General features: G+C 43.6%; 1 protein-coding gene across 3 annotated transcripts in view; it reads left to right on the forward strand.

Annotated features, from left to right (window-relative positions):
* TRIM66 (tripartite motif containing 66) overlaps positions 1-15669 on the forward strand; it is an 82394-nt gene that overhangs the window by 52586 nt on the left and 14139 nt on the right. For all 3 annotated transcript variants that reach the window (XM_025189972.2, XM_075927994.1, XM_075927995.1), the window contains 3 exons: positions 8525-8797; positions 9012-9237; positions 15092-15152. In XM_025189972.2, the coding sequence (XP_025045757.2) occupies positions 8525-8797; positions 9012-9237; positions 15092-15152 (560 nt within the window). The remainder of the gene's footprint in view (positions 1-8524; positions 8798-9011; positions 9238-15091; positions 15153-15669) is intronic.

A 15669-nucleotide genomic window follows, 5' to 3' on the forward strand; every position in this document is an offset into this window, starting at 1 on the left:
ACAAAACCCATCACTTTGACTTGGAATGTAGATTAAATAAAACAGGACCCGATTTCTCTAGGGAATCTTTCTTCCTCCACTTTAAAAAAGGTCCAGTTTGTTAGGATAGAAGATTAAGAAAGATTTGGATTTTTTGCTCATTGTAGAGAAAAAGAGATCCTTTAGCTTATACCCTGTTGTGAAATACAATTAGAAAGTGCTACTGTGAGTGGCGAGTTAGACAACTGGATTGGAGCAGTGCATTTGTTTAACCTCACTAGCATAATGAGCTGCCATGGGGATTGTTCCACTTAATAGCAGCCGTTCATTACTCTGCAACCATTTGCTCTGTTATTTCTCTTATTGTCAGTTCATAGTTTTAGCTTCTTTATAAATCACACTTAATGTCAACAGCCTTGAGACTTTGCCAAAACAATCCTAACAAATCTAATCCCAGTCTTTAAAGGTAAGTATTTGCATCTCAGAATTCTTCTGTGTTAGTGCTGCATGTTTACATAGGACCTTCTTGGAATGCTACTATGATCAGAGAGATATTTATTCATACTTAGCTTGCATGTTATTTATTCTTACCTTAAAATACCATAGGTGTGAAATTTTTGGCAAAAAGTGTTTTTGCACAATTGAAATTTGGCTACCATTATATAACAAAGGTCATCAGACTAAATTTCATTATTAGATAACAAGAACTCCATATGTTATGACACAGATTTATTTCTGTGTGACAAGCTGTATATTAAAATGTCAAATTTGCCTGCACATACAACCATTATCTACTCAGAATGATTGTTAATTCTTGTTGTTGTTCAAAGGATGCAATGTAAAAGCAATAATGCTTTCATAAAACAAAAGCCTGTTCTTTGAAGCCATCACATTTTCAACCCTAGCTGAGCTGCCAGGGGAAAAGAGAGATTTTTTGCTAATGGCAAAAGAAATGATTATTTTAGGGGGTGAATTAATAGGATATTAATGAGCCTTGTTCCCAGTGCATTGTTCACTTAGCACTTGACAGCAGTTCTATGGATCAGAATGGAATGTGTCTGTACTTTACTGTGAGCTTTTTAAATATTTTGTACTAAAAGATCATAATGTTTCATCTTCATTAAAATAACCACAAAAATTAATTTCTGCCACCAGGGAGAGACAGATGATAGTTTGATGGCCTCATTATTCTTTTTCCTTTTTAGCAAGAGTTATGTTTTATACTGGCTTATACAATCTAAAAAGTTTCCTCATGTAACCTACTCTAGCTGGCAGAATCAAAAGTATATAACTATTGAATTTCAGCTCTTTAGATATATTCATTGTAAATACTTCAGGCCCTCATCCTAGAAAGGCTTATGCATATCCCTAACAGTATGCACTATAAGTTGTCTCACTGTTTTCAGTATGACAGCTCACAGGATGAAATCCTGGCACACTTGAAGATAATGACAAAACTTGCATTGACTTCAATGGGGCAACCATTTTAACCAGAGCATGCATGGCTCTTTGCAGAATGTGGCCTTAGTGTATAACAGATGGTAATAATGTTGTAATATTCATGAGGAAAGATAGAGATGTATTGATTACAACAGGAGACAAAGAGTGAGGAGATCTGGGTTCTGCTCCCAGCCCCACTGCTAGCTTGCTTAGGGAGGATGGTATGCAAAAAGGTGGATTTAAATTATTGTGGCATTCCCTCAGTCCTGAGGCAGCTCTGATCTGGTCCTAAGGTGTCAATTAGAGCAACCTGAGGACCAGATCAGAGCCCCTCAGGACAGAGGACCAAAACCATGGAGACCTGGGAGAAGGGTCAGAAACTGTGGGGAGAATGGGCTATCCTAGCAGGGATAAAGGAGGGACAAAAAAGAATATGGGGAGGAAATCAAATCAGTGTCTTAATGTCTGTATAATAATGAAGTATGTGAAATAAGCAGGAAAAACTTGTAATGCTAGCAAATAAACATAACTATGACATAGTTGGTATCTCAGAGTTGGTGGGATTATACACGTAACTGGTATATTGGTATAGAAGGGTACAGCTTGCACAGGAAGGACAGGCAGGATAAAAAGGGAGGAGGTATTGCCTTATATATTAAAATGGAAGCACTTGGACTGACATTGAGATGGAGATAGAAAACAAACTTGTGTAGAGTCTTTGGGAAAGGATAAAAGGGGTAAAAAGAGATCATGATATGACAGAGTTCATAATTCTAAGGAATGGTAGGAAGGAGAACAAGATAAATAATGGATTTCAAGAAGGGAGACTTGAGCAAACTCAGGGAATTGGCAGGTAAGATCCCATGGGAAGCAAGTCTAACAAAAAACAATTGAGTTGGCAGTTTTTCAAAAGGACATTCTTAAGGCACAAGAGCAAACTATTTCACTGCGTAGGAAAGATAGGAAGTGTGGCAAGAGACACCCTGGCTTAAACAGGAGATCCTGAATGATCTAAAACTGAAAAAGGAGTCCTACAAAAAATGGAAACTGAGTCTAATTACAGAGGATGAACATAAACAACATAAGTGTGTAGGGGCAAAATTAGAAAGGCCAAGGCAAATAATGAGCTCAAGCTAGCTAGAGACATAAAGGTTAACAAGAAACCCTTTTACTAATACATTAGAAGCATGAGAAAGACCAAGGAAAGGGTAGGTCTTTTACTCATTGAAGAGGAGAAAACAATAACAGAAAATGTGAAAATAGCATAGGTACTTACTGACTTCTTTGTTTAATTTTTCACCAAGACTGTTGGTGGTGATTGGATGTCTAACAGAGTGAACTCCAGGGAAAATGGGGTAGGTTCAGAAGCCACAATATGGAAAGAGTAAGTTAAAAATTACTTAGACAAGGTAGATGTCTTCAAGTCACCAAGGCCTCTGATTAGGCCTCATTTGGATTATTGTGTCCAGTTCTGGGTGCCACATTTCAGAAAGCATGTGAACAAATTAGAGAAGATCCAGGGAATAGCAACAAAAATAACTAAAGATTTAGAAGACATGACCTAGGCAGGAAAATTGAAAGAACTGGATTTGTTTAGTCTGGAAAAGAGAAGACAGAGAGGGGACATGATAATGGCTTTCAATATCTAAAAGGTTGTTACAAGGCGGCAGAAGAAAAAATATTATCTTTAATCTTTGAGGATATTACAAGAAGCAATGGGCTTAAATTGCAGCAAGGGAGGTTTAGGTTGGACATCAGAAAAAACTTCTTAACTGTCAAGGTGGCTAAGCATTAGAATACATTGCCTAGGGAGGTTGTGGAACCTGCATCATTGGAGATTTTTAAGAGCGGTTTAGAGAAACACTTGTCAATGACTGCTTAGGTGGTGCTTGGTACTGCCATGACTGCAGGACTTGATGACCCGTAAGTGGAGCTTATTCAACAGCAGCCCAGACACCTGAGATGTAGGGAAAGCTCAGCCACTTTCCTTTTTCCTAAGTCATATACCTGCACTGGCTATACCAAGAGGCATTGGCATAGAGGCTGACCTATTAACCCTACATCACGTAAGGTTCCTGTCTGCAGTAAGAGGAGGGAATCTTGATGTGGCTGGTTAAGGCTGCAGCAGACTTTTGTTCTGACAGAGTGGAGTAAACTTACCCTAATGCTGGGGAAGATAAGGTCCCTTCTATCTTCAATGCAGTAGTCTTTAAGTAGACGGATACTGCAGTCCTACTCGGGCAAAACACCTACTGTAGGATCAGTTCCAGGGTGATTAAAAGGAAATTAGACTGCATGCTCAGGTAAAAATAGAATCATAGAATAATAGGACTGGAAGGGACCTCGAGAGGTCATCGAGTCCAGCCCCCCGCCCTCAAGGCAGGACCAAGCTCCGTCTACACCATCCCTGACAGATGTCTATCTAACCTGTTCTTAAATATCTCCAGAGAAGGCGATTTCACCACCCTCCTTGGCAATTTATTCCAATATTTGACCACCCTGACAGTTAGGAATTTTTTCCTAATGTCCAATCTAAACCTCCCCTGCTGCACTTTAAGCCCATTACTCCTTGTCCTGTCCTCAGAAACCAAGAGGAACAAATTTTCTCCTTCCTCCTTGTGACACCCTTTTAGATATTTGAAAACCGCTATCATGTCCCCCCTTAATCTTCTTTTTTCCAAACTAAACAAGCCCAGTTCATGAAGCCTGGCTTCATAGGTCATGTTCTCTAAACCTTTAATCATTCTTGTCGCTCTTCTCTGTACCCTATCCAATTTCTCCACATCTTTCTTGAAATGTGGCGCCCAGAACTGGACACAGTACTCCAGCTGAGGCCTAACTAGTGCAGAGTAGAGCGGCAGAATGACTTCACGAGTTTTGCTTACAACACACCTGTTGATACAACCTAGAATCATATTTGCTTTTTTTGCAACAGCATCACACTGTTGACTCATATTCAACTTGTGGTCCACTATGACCCCTAGATCCCTTTCCGCCATGCTCCTTCCTAGACAGTCGCTTCCCATCTTGTATGTATGGAACTGATTGTTCCTTCCTAAGTGGAGCACTTTGCATTTCTCTTTATTAAACCTCATCCTGTTTACCTCTGACCATTTCTCTAACTTGCTAAGGTCATTTTGAATTATGTCCCTATCCTCCAAAGAAGTTGCAACCCCACCCAGTTTGGTATCATCTGCAAACTTAATAAGCGTACTCTCTATCCCAATATCTACATCATTGATGAAGATATTGAACAGTACGGGTCCCAAAACAGACCCTTGAGGAACTCCACTTGTTATCCCTTTCCAGCAGAATTTAGCACCGTTAACAACAACTCTCTGACTACGGTTATCCAGCCAATTATGCACCCACCTTATCGTGGCCCTATCTAAGTTATATTTGCCTAGTTTATCAATAAGAATATCATGCGAGACCGTATCAAATGCCTTACTAAAGTCTAGGTATATGACATCCACCGCTTCTCCCTTATCCACAAGGCTCGTTATCCTATCAAAGAAAGCTATCAGATTAGTTTGGCATGACTTGTTCTTCACAAACCCATGCTGGCTATTCCCTATCACTTTATTACCTTCCAAGTGTTTGCATATGATTTCCTTAATTACCTGCTCCATTATCTTCCCTGGGACAGACATTAAACTGACCGGTCTGTAGTTTCCTGGGTTGTTCTTATTCCCCTTTTTATAGATGGGCACAATATTTGCCCTTTTCCAGTCTTCTGGAATCTCCCCTGTCTGCCATGATTTTTCAAAGATCATAGCTAAAGGCTCAGATACCTCCTCTATCAGCTCCTTGAGTATCCTGGGATGCATTTCATCAGGACCTGGTGACTTGCTGACATCTAACTTTCCTAAGTGATTTTTAACTTGTTCTTTGTGTATCCTATCTTCTGAACTTACCCTCTCTCTGCTTGTATTCACTATGTTAGGCACACCTCCAGACTTCTCGGTGAAGACCGAAACAAAGAAGTCATTGAGCATCTCTGCCATTTCCAAGTTTCCTGTTACTGCTTCTCCCTCCTCACTGGGCAGTGGGCCTACCCTGTCCTTGGTCTTCCTCTTGCTTTTAATGTATTTATAAAAGGTCTTCTTGTTTCCCTTTATGCCTGTAGCTAGTTTGATCTCATTTTGTGCCTTTGCCTTTCTAATCTTGCCCCTGCATTCCCGTGTTGCTTGCCTATATTCATCCTTTGTTATTTGTCCTAGTTTCCATTTTTTATATGACTCCTTTTTTATTTTGAGATCATGCAAGATCTCCTTGTTAAGCCAAGCTGGTCTTTTGCCATATTTTCTATCTTTCCTACACAGCGGAATTGTTTGCTTTTGGGCCCTTAACAACGTCCCTTTGAAATACTTCCAACTCTCCTCAGTTGTTTTTCCCTTCAGTCTTGCTTCCCATGGGACCTTACCTACAAGTTCTCTGAGCTTATCAAAATCTGCCTTCCTGAAATCCATTACCTCAATTGTGCTGGTCTCCCTTCTACCTTTCCTTAAGATCATGAACTCTATTATTTCATGATCACTGTCCCCTATACTGTCTTCCACTTTCAAGTTCTCAACTAGTTCCTCCCTATTTGTTAAAACCAAATCCAGAACAGCTTCTCCTCTGGTAGCTTTTTCAACCTTCTGAAACAGAAAGTTGTCTCCAATGCAGTCCAGAAACTTATTGGATAGCCTGTGCCCCCCTGTGTTAGCTTCCCAACATATGTCTGGATAGCTGAAGTCCCCCATCACCACCATAGTTTTGGATAGTTTTGTTAATTGTTTAAAAAAGGCCTCATCCACTTCTTCCACCTGGCTAGGTGGCCTGTAGTAGACTCCTAGCATGATATCACCCTAGTTTTTTACCCCTTTTAGCTTAACCCAGAGACTCTTTACACAGCTATCTCCTACGTTCATCTCCACTTCAGTCCAAGTGTGTACATTTTTAATATACAACGCAACCCCTCCTCCCTTTTTTCCCTGTCTGTCCTTCCTGAGCAAGCCGTACCCTTCCATACCAACATTCCAATCATGCGTCCCATCCCACCAGGTTTCTGTAATACCAAATAAAAGTCATAGGGCTGGATTCTGATCTCAGCATGTACTTGAGCTGCCTTGAAAGTGTCAAATTCCTCTTCTGACTTTATTGGAGTTAACCACACGTGACACTGCTCTGTCCCACTCCTGTCTTTACTTAGTCTACAGAGATTTGGAGACAGTTAGTTTTTAAATATCCTGGCCCAGTTTGTTTATATTTTCTCTCTCTACCACCTTACTGATCCATACAGCATCTCATTAACAGGTTTACTGTCTGCTAAATACTTAGAAGGAGAGTGGGAAGGAATTTCTAAAAAAGATATTTTCTAGCTCTGCTAGCCTGCTTCTTTCTCCTTGTCCTTCCTGTGCCGACTTGCACCTCTTCTGTTAGTGGGTCAGTTTGCTCATTAGTCCTCCTCCTGCCCCTTCTAAACTACTATTTAGGCCTTAACAACTCCACCTTATGGAACAAAAAACAGGACTATGTAGCACTTTCACGACTAACAAGATGGTTTATTAGGTGATGAGCTTTCGTGGGCCAGACCCACTTCCTCAGATCAAATAGTGGAAGAAAATAGTCACAACCATATATACCAAAGGATACAATTAAAAAAATGAACACATATGAAAAGGACAAATCCCTTTCTGTTCTGAAATTTGATTTGTCCTTTTCATATGTGTTCATTTTTTTAATTGTATCCTTTGGTATATATGGTTGTGACAATTTTCTTCCACTATTTGATCTGAGGAAGTGGGTCTGGCCCACGAAAGCTCATCATCTAATAAACCATCTTGTTAGTCTTTAAAGTGCTACATAGTCCTGTTTTTTGTTTCAGCTAGACCAGACTAACACGGCTACATTTCTACCACCTTATGGAGACTTTTAAATGGTGTTTACATGACCAGAGTGCGGGCTTAGCTGTTGACTAAGGCACTGTGCCACGCTAGAATTTACACAAATATAATAGAGCAGAATCCGGACAATTATTTTTTTATGCTACTTCATCATTGCCCTGTTGACTTGGGAACAAGTTATCAGACTCCAGAATGAACTAACAATAGTTAACAAATGTAATAAAAAAATGCTTGTTTCTTTATCATTTTGTATGATAAGTTAAAGTTATGACATTGCAGTTAAATTAAAAGGATTTAGTCAGTGAATTATCAGGCATAATGAATATCACTGAACTGTGAGAAACTAAATGTGGAAGTACATCTTCAAAGAATTCAGATCTGCATACTTCTTAAGACTACTTACATTCGTTTGATATGGACTATAGAAGAGTCAGGATTTCAATCATGTCACACACACAGTGCTGTAAAACAGCTTAAAGGAGTCACACAGATGAGTGGATTTGCTTTGGCTTGCATATCCTTATTTCTGCATTTGACAGTGAAATACCCTAAGAATGCATGAAGCACTAGCAGATACATTTCATTACATTTTTTCTTGCAGAGACCTCGTTTGCCTGTGTAGGGTTTTTTCCCTTTCTTTGATAACTAAACAGGTGCATCCTTCCCTCATCAGACCCATATGTGTAAACATGCATTTTTCCATTTACACTTTGATGTTATAATGAGCAGGTGCTCAGTTGGCCAGACTCATCCCTTGGTGAAATGTGCTCAGCATCACTGAAGTCCCTCCTAGAATTGCCTTCACTTATATTAGGTCCGATTCTTATATTGTCTTTAGTATAACCTCTTTGAAATCACCAGAGTTATAACAGGGATAGATTTAGTTCAATATTCCATGTGTTTAGATTTCTCATTCATTATAAGAAGTGAGAAATCAGGGACCCATTACAGTGGTAAAAGAAAGAGAGTCTGGTAGCTTGCTGGGGGTGAGAGAAGTTGGGAAGAGAGACATAGGAATCTACTTTTCCTGATTTTGGCTTTAATCATGGTTATAAAGCCTTTTGGTAAATGACATGAGATTACGATAGATACTTTCAAAGCCCTTGTGACGTGGCTGTTTCATTAAGCATTATGAGATATTGTATCTCATGCTCTCTAGAAATAACAGCAGCATTTTACTGTTTTAAAAACTGATTAACATATTTGTTTTTCAGCGTTCGGCTTCACTGAACATTGTGGGCTTTTCAAACCCTGTAGAAATGGAACCCTCTGCTACAAGGTTATCTCGGTCAGTGGATCCCCAGATGCAAGGAGTATCCACTATATCCCTCAGTGAATCTCAGAATATGCTTCCCACCTCTGATATTCAGCCAGAATCTATGCTTGGCTACAACTTGGCATTAGACAGAGCTACAAATGACCTGAACTCTTGGACTACTGATAACTTAGCAACAGGCGATGTATTCCTGGGGAACACTAAGTGCAAGGTAAGAATTATTAACACATCTGGCTGCTTTATAGCAAAGGAATGCACTTTAATTGATAATGCTTGTTGTGTCATAATCAGTAGGTTAAGGGTATTACTTTGATAAAAGAAATGCTGTTCCTCTCATATTTGAAAACTTGTTACAATTATTTTCTTGGGAAGGAAATTAAAAAAGGAAACAGTAAAGTTTGAATTCTTTACTCTTTCCCCTCAAGCTGGAAAATGAAGATTTTAGTACCATGGATGACCCTCTTGGAAATGACTCAGCCATTGCTGGAACGAACACTATTAATGAATTAGCTCTTCCTATGCAAAAAATGCTAGAAGAGCCTATTAATCTTTCAATCAAGAAATCTCAGCAGTTTGCCTCTCCTTCAGCAATCATCAGCAATGCTTCTTGCCTGCAGTTGGCTTCTGTAAAACAACTTAGAAATGAAGAAGGTACCAGTTTTTTTTTATCATCTTTTTTTTAATTGCTGTTGCCCATTTTTGACCTGAGCGACTAGCCATAGTTTGGGGCTCAGTGGGTTTTCCAGTTGGGAGGTAAAATTGGTGGCAGACAGATATTTCTTTAATGAAGTATTGTACCAGAATGTACAAAGTCCTGTGTCTCTGAATGCAGAAGGAGCCAAGAACAGAATCGAGCAGTTTCTTGGCTTACCAGCCCCCCTAAATTCCTTTAGCCAGCACTAGATCCAAAAATTCTCTCTCTCTAGGTTTTTCCACGATCGCAATATTCTTACACAGGAGTGGGAAACTTTTTTTTGGGCCAGGGGCCGCTGACTCACAGAAAAATCAGTTGTGGACACATACAAATGAGAAAAAAACCCTCACTGACATGGCTCCTGACTGAGAAGGAGAAAGATACTCCCCACATTCCTCTCGCACATCAGAGCCTACAGGAATCCAGGCTGATCGATTTTGTGTGCTTCAGTCTTGCAGAGGGGATGGCGAGGGGAGGAATGGAGAGGGGGAGGAGGTTGAAGTGCCAGCATAGGCTCCCAAATGGGGAAGGGGGAGAGCTCTGAACCTCAGGAGCCAGATTCAAGCAAGCCAGGGGCTGCATCCAGCCCCCAGGCCTTAGGTTCCCCACCATGATCTTACCTCTTTTTCCTTTTGCTTCAGTCTTGTCTATGACCTCAGTCTCATTATATGTTCTTTTACAGTCCCAAACACCCCCTCTTAAAAACAAAATTCAGCCCCAATGCTCCTAAATAGCTTCACACATATTTTGTGTCGTAGGTAGAGCTTATATTTTCAGTTGTGTTAATTGAACTTGAGTTCACACCTGTCAGCTTGAACCAGGATTTTTAACACAATCCATGACAGGGTCTCACTCCACTTGCCAGCGTTTCTGAATTTAATTTGGTGTAGTACATCTTATTATACTGCATACTGGCCAGCATTGTTTAAAACATCATCAAGTACCCAACACAGTGGAAAGGAATCTTTAGTCTCATTTCAGAAGGAAAAACATGGAAATGGTGTCTCTTGAATTGCTAACTGGCACATCACTGACTCAGAAGGGCTGAAAGCTTGCAAGTGGTGTATTGATGAAGCACTCGTAGGATTAGTTTTTTGAGAAGATTTCCTGTGAATGAGACTTGCAGGGCTCACTAGAAAAGAACTTATTAAAACAAGCCAGATTCTCTCTTTTTTAAAAATTAGTTTTGAAATGTTATGTGAATTCCACTTAGTGCTACACTTAGGTACCCTAGCAAATATTGGTTAAGTTAGCATATTGCACAGTGTGTTTTTTCGTGGCTCATTGTACTGAAGAATGTTCCCTTCAGCCAAAGACTATGACTGTTCTTAATGGAGAACTAGATTTTGCCTATTAATGAGACTATTCACACATAGAACTGTGTGTCTGAAAATTGTAGGTACTGAGAGTACTTAATAATTTTTTTAAAGGGGTACTTTATAAAAAAAAAAAAGGTTGAGAAACACTGACCTATAGCACTCTAGAAGGAACGCCACAGCCAGTTACAATCGCTCCATTGCTATCAGTCTGTGGGCTGGTGTAGAGATTTGAGCCTTAAGCATGCCTCCTTCCTGCCCCCTTTTATTCTGTGTGTCAGGAAAGAGCAGAAGCAAGCATTCTCTGCACTTCTTGGAATGTAACAACTGCTCTTGTGGGGGATCTTGTGCAGCTACACAATATGGGAGGCTCCTTGTTTACTGTGACATACCCAGGATACAGTTCAGACAATGAGTAGCTCTGTCAGGCTATGTCTACACTACAAAGTTAATTCGAAATAACAGCTGTTATTTCGAATTAACTTTAATAGCATCTGTACATGCAAATCGCTGTTTCGAATATAAGCGAAGCACTTAATTCGAATTTGGTAAACCTCATTCTATGAGGAGTAATGCCAAATTCGAAATAGCTATTTGAATTAAGTGCTGTGTAGACATTTAATTCGAATTAGCTGGCCTCCAGCCCTTCCCAGTTTCCCCTGGTGGCTACTCTGGGCACAACCAGGAAAACTCCTCTCCTCTCCCTCAGCCCCGCAGCCCTTAAAGGGGTAGAGTCTGGCGACTGGGCACGTGCCAGAGCCAGGCTTGCCAGCAGCCACAGCCCCTCACCCAGTGGCCGCACAATGGCAGCCAGCCTTCCCCCGCTCTGTCCCCCAGCACCCAGGGGACAGCCAGGGGCCGTAGATGGCGCGCGCCCTCGTGGATAGTGCGGAGACATGGTCCTCCATGAAGTTTGGGGGGAGGCCCCCAATTTCCATGATCTCCGCACTAGGCAGAGGAACGTGCCGTCTATGGCCGCACAGCAGCCACCATGGCCAGAAAAGGCCATAGGTGCACGCAGGAGCAGGTGCGCCTCAAAGTGAAGGAACTGCGGCAGGTGTATGCCAGGGCCACCAGGGGTGGCGCCGGAGCAAGGGCTGACACCTACCCCTACTTTCCCGCCCTCAACCTCATCCTGGGGGACGGGACGGCCCGCGCCACCATGGAGGACAGTGAGCCGGGACTGGAGGGCCCTGACTTGGGCGCTGCAAAGGGGACATCACTGAGGGTGCCACACCAGCAGGAGCCCCAAGCCGTCCCAGCACTGGAGTCAGCAGGGTCATCCGGAGAGGCCAAACCAGGTAAGTGTCATCACCATACCCTACCCGGGTGGAGCAGGGAGGGAGACCAGGGACCACGCGCATGGCCCTTGCCTACCACACATCACACAGCAACCTGTGCACGTGCAAGCACGTGCCATGCCACCCTTGGGCCGGTGGCTCCAGCTGCGTGACACACAGGGGCCGTGGCCTGATAGGCACACGTGTGTGTGAAGAGACCTGACATGCTCCTGACCCCGGGGTGGGACACAGCAGGACGCCCTCCCTTCACACACTTCCTCTACCCAGAGGCAGGGGACATCTCCCCCTACCTCAGCTGCACTATACATGGAACAAGGGCATGGGTGTGGTCTCGGGGCACCTCCCACTCCCGGGGATAGCTGGACATTACAAACATGGCGTCTGGGAAAGTGCAGCGGCTCTGATGGTGCAGGGCACGGTCATCCTCACCTCGCGGGGGGGCTGGGCTTCACCCACTGTGTCCCCAGGGACAACTGACCACTTCTCTTCTTTCTCCACAGCCGCACCAGCTGTACGTGCAGGGCGCACCATCCCACCTGGGACATGCTCCCGCACCTTAGGGCTCCGCAGGACCATCGCAACACTGCTAGGGTACCATGAGCAGCACCTGGCAGCCCAGCGAAACCAGAGCTGCATCATGGAGCAGCAGGCGTAGGAAGAACGGGAGTTCCAGTGGGAGCTGCTTGCCCAGGGTCGTGCCACCTGTGCCCATCTGGGGACCCTGGTGCAGAGCATGCTGCCTTGTGCCGCTCCTGCGCCTGCTGCCTCCCCAGCTCCTGTTCCTCCTCCCACTCCTTCTCCCCCTCCCGCCTCTCCCTCCTCAACCTCCTCCTCAATCTCCACACCCCCCACCTCAACCTCCACACCCTCCTCCCCATCCCCCTAGGGACGCCAAGGCCCCCGCACATGGTATGCTGGGAGACATGTGGCCCGGCGAGACCCCCACCCCTGAGCTTCCCCTCCTTCTTCTTCCCCTGGCTTCCCCCTTCCAGCTTCCTCCTCCCAGTTTTCCTCCTCCCCTCTCCCACCCTCTCTCCTTTCCCCAGTCTCCCCAGAAGTTCATCCTCTCCCCCCACCCCCCAGTCGTGTTAAATAAACAGAGTTTTTATTTTTGAAAATATGTGTATTTTATTTGACATCAGGAAGGGGAGCTAAGGAGCGGTAAGTGGAAGGACATGAGGGAGGAATGAGGCATACGCCCCCAGTGGGGCAGACCACGGAGACTGTTAGTGCTCCTTGGGGTGTACGCTCTCCCGTAGGGCTCCCTGGATACTGACAGCCCCCGATGGACTCCCCGGATGGCAGCCTGCAGAAAGTGCAGCCAGGCTGATGGCAGCGTGTCCGCAAGACGCACCAGAGTGCCCAGGGGCAGCTCTGTCTCCATGTTGCAGAGTGGTAGGGTGTGCCAAATGAGGGCAACCAGAGCATTCTGAGACACAAATGCTTTGCTGTCCCTCATTGAGGTAGACAAGCAAGCAGAGACACCTGAGAACTGTCTGTCCAGGGTAGGGGGTAGGGTCCCTTTAAGCACGGACCTCAGATAGCCACAGGCAGCAGCCCCACACAAGAGGTCCTGACCTGGTGCCCTGCCGGCACTGGTTCTGGCCAGCCTTAACTCCGATTCAGAGTCCATTCAGTGTGGACGCTCTATTTCGAAATAGCAAAATGCTATTTCAAAATGCATTTTCTGTGTAGATGCGTTAATTTGAATTTGCTTAATTCGAATTAACTATTTTGAATTAAGTTAATTCGAAATAGCACTGTAGTGTAGACGTACCCTCAGTCTTCCCTCTAACCTGGAGTGCCCTGGGGGCAGGCAAAGGAATAAGCAAGGTGGGGTTGGAGGTTTGGGAGAAGGAGTGGAGTGGAGGGGTGACGGGTGTCAACCAGCCCCCACCTAGAGAAGTCGGTGCCTATGGACACCCAAGGGCCTCTCACAGTCTGACCCAAATGTAGTGTCTCTGCAACGTTTGCCTTGAACTTCCATGTTGACTCCTTAAAACTGTGTTATTTGAATTTTTTTTTCGTCTTTAACTCTGTGTTACTTAAAGGAGAAAATGATAGTGTACACAATGGGCCCAATCCTGGTCCCATTCCAGTCAATGATAGTAAAATAGGGCGCCCTGTTCCCAAATGAATGCTGTGTAATTAAATTCTGTAACAAGAATTACACACACAGTGCCACAGATGGAAGGAAAGAATGGTGCTTGTGTTTATATGGGTGAGGAAGAATGGGCTATGGGAGACCCACATTCAGTTCTTGCTCTACCACAAATATCCTGTGTGGCTTTAGGTGCAGAGTCTCAAAGGGTATTTAGGTGTCTATATTAGTAATGTAATAGTGTAGTCGATTAACCAATAAGGAAAAGCTTATGGGTTGATGCTAAGTATAGACGACATACATTTTCCTCTCCCCTTCTCCATATGAGTAATTTTTTTAGCAGACTGGCCAGCAGCCCGGCTCAGTGCTGGCTTGCAATGGGTCCAGGACCTACCCCTGCATCAGCTCTGCATTTAAAGTGTATTAGTTGGTGAGCAGGCAGGCAGCCCAGCTCAGTCCTGGCTCATGCTGGGTCCAGGACTACTCCTGTTTCAGCTCTGCATTTCAAGTATATGGAGAGCCGTGTGGGCAGACAGCCCAGCTTAGTTTTGGCTTGCGCTGAGTGTGGGAGCTCAGACCCCTGCCCCAGATAGGGACTGCTGCCACCCCATACTGTTGCCTGTTTCTCAGAAGCAGCAGCACAAGGCGACAGGCAGCTGGTCCTCAACGGGAGCTGGTTTTTAAACTGACATCCCTCGCAGACCAGCTCCCACCTGGCACCCTGCACTGCTGCCTCTGATACAATGACTGCCGGCCCCACCCCCGGGGACTATGGAATAGTCGACTAACCGATGAAATTTCACGAGGTTACTCAACTATTCAATTAAGCAATATTTAACACCCCTAGCCTATATATCAGTGTCTCGGTTCCCAATCTGTAAATGGGGACAAGAGTGTTTCTCAACCATACAGGGGCATCCTGAGGACAAAGACATCAGATCCTGTGAGTGATGGGGGGAATTAATATTGTTTCCAATTGCAAATATGATATCACATTACAAACTTGTAATAAATGTGTGAATATTAAAGTACCTCCCTACCCTAATCTGACTGTGATATTATGTTTTCTTAATTTTCTTGTTTTCTTTTCCAGAGTCCAATAACAGTGAACAGGAACATAGAGAGATGGATATAAAAAGTAATCAGAACGTCAGGTAATAGTATCACTTTCCATTGGTCATGACATTTCAGGCATATAGTCCAAGAATGTATCTCTTTTAGTGTTTTTGGCAGGTTTTTTTTAAAGGAAAACAAATTGCCTTATAGCTAACAATTCTTGAAGACATAAAGTAGCACCCATGACTAATGCCATATATCCTACCTCCCTGAAGACATTTGTAAGGGCTTTTTGAAATTGCATTGGTATTTTTAAGGCTGCTCTAAAGTACACTAGGATGTGAAGTGGGCTCCAGATGTACTAGGAATTGGGGGAGCAGAAAGGTGGCTCCTACTGTGTACACAACTTTTTCCACCTCTGAAATTGTATCGAACAGAAGTCTGATATGGGTGAGGATCTGGATCTACATATCATTAAATATCATCACGGCTGATGAACAAAACAAGTACATCCACCAACATCTCTTGTGTTCCTAATTTCAGTGGAATGTACACTGGGGATGTCAGCGTGTAGTCAACTATACAATTATCAGATAAGCCTGGACTTATTGGTGA

The sequence above is a fragment of the Pelodiscus sinensis genome, chromosome 4 (assembly GCF_049634645.1).
Source record: "Pelodiscus sinensis isolate JC-2024 chromosome 4, ASM4963464v1, whole genome shotgun sequence".
Classification (NCBI taxonomy): Eukaryota; Metazoa; Chordata; order Testudines; family Trionychidae; genus Pelodiscus; species Pelodiscus sinensis.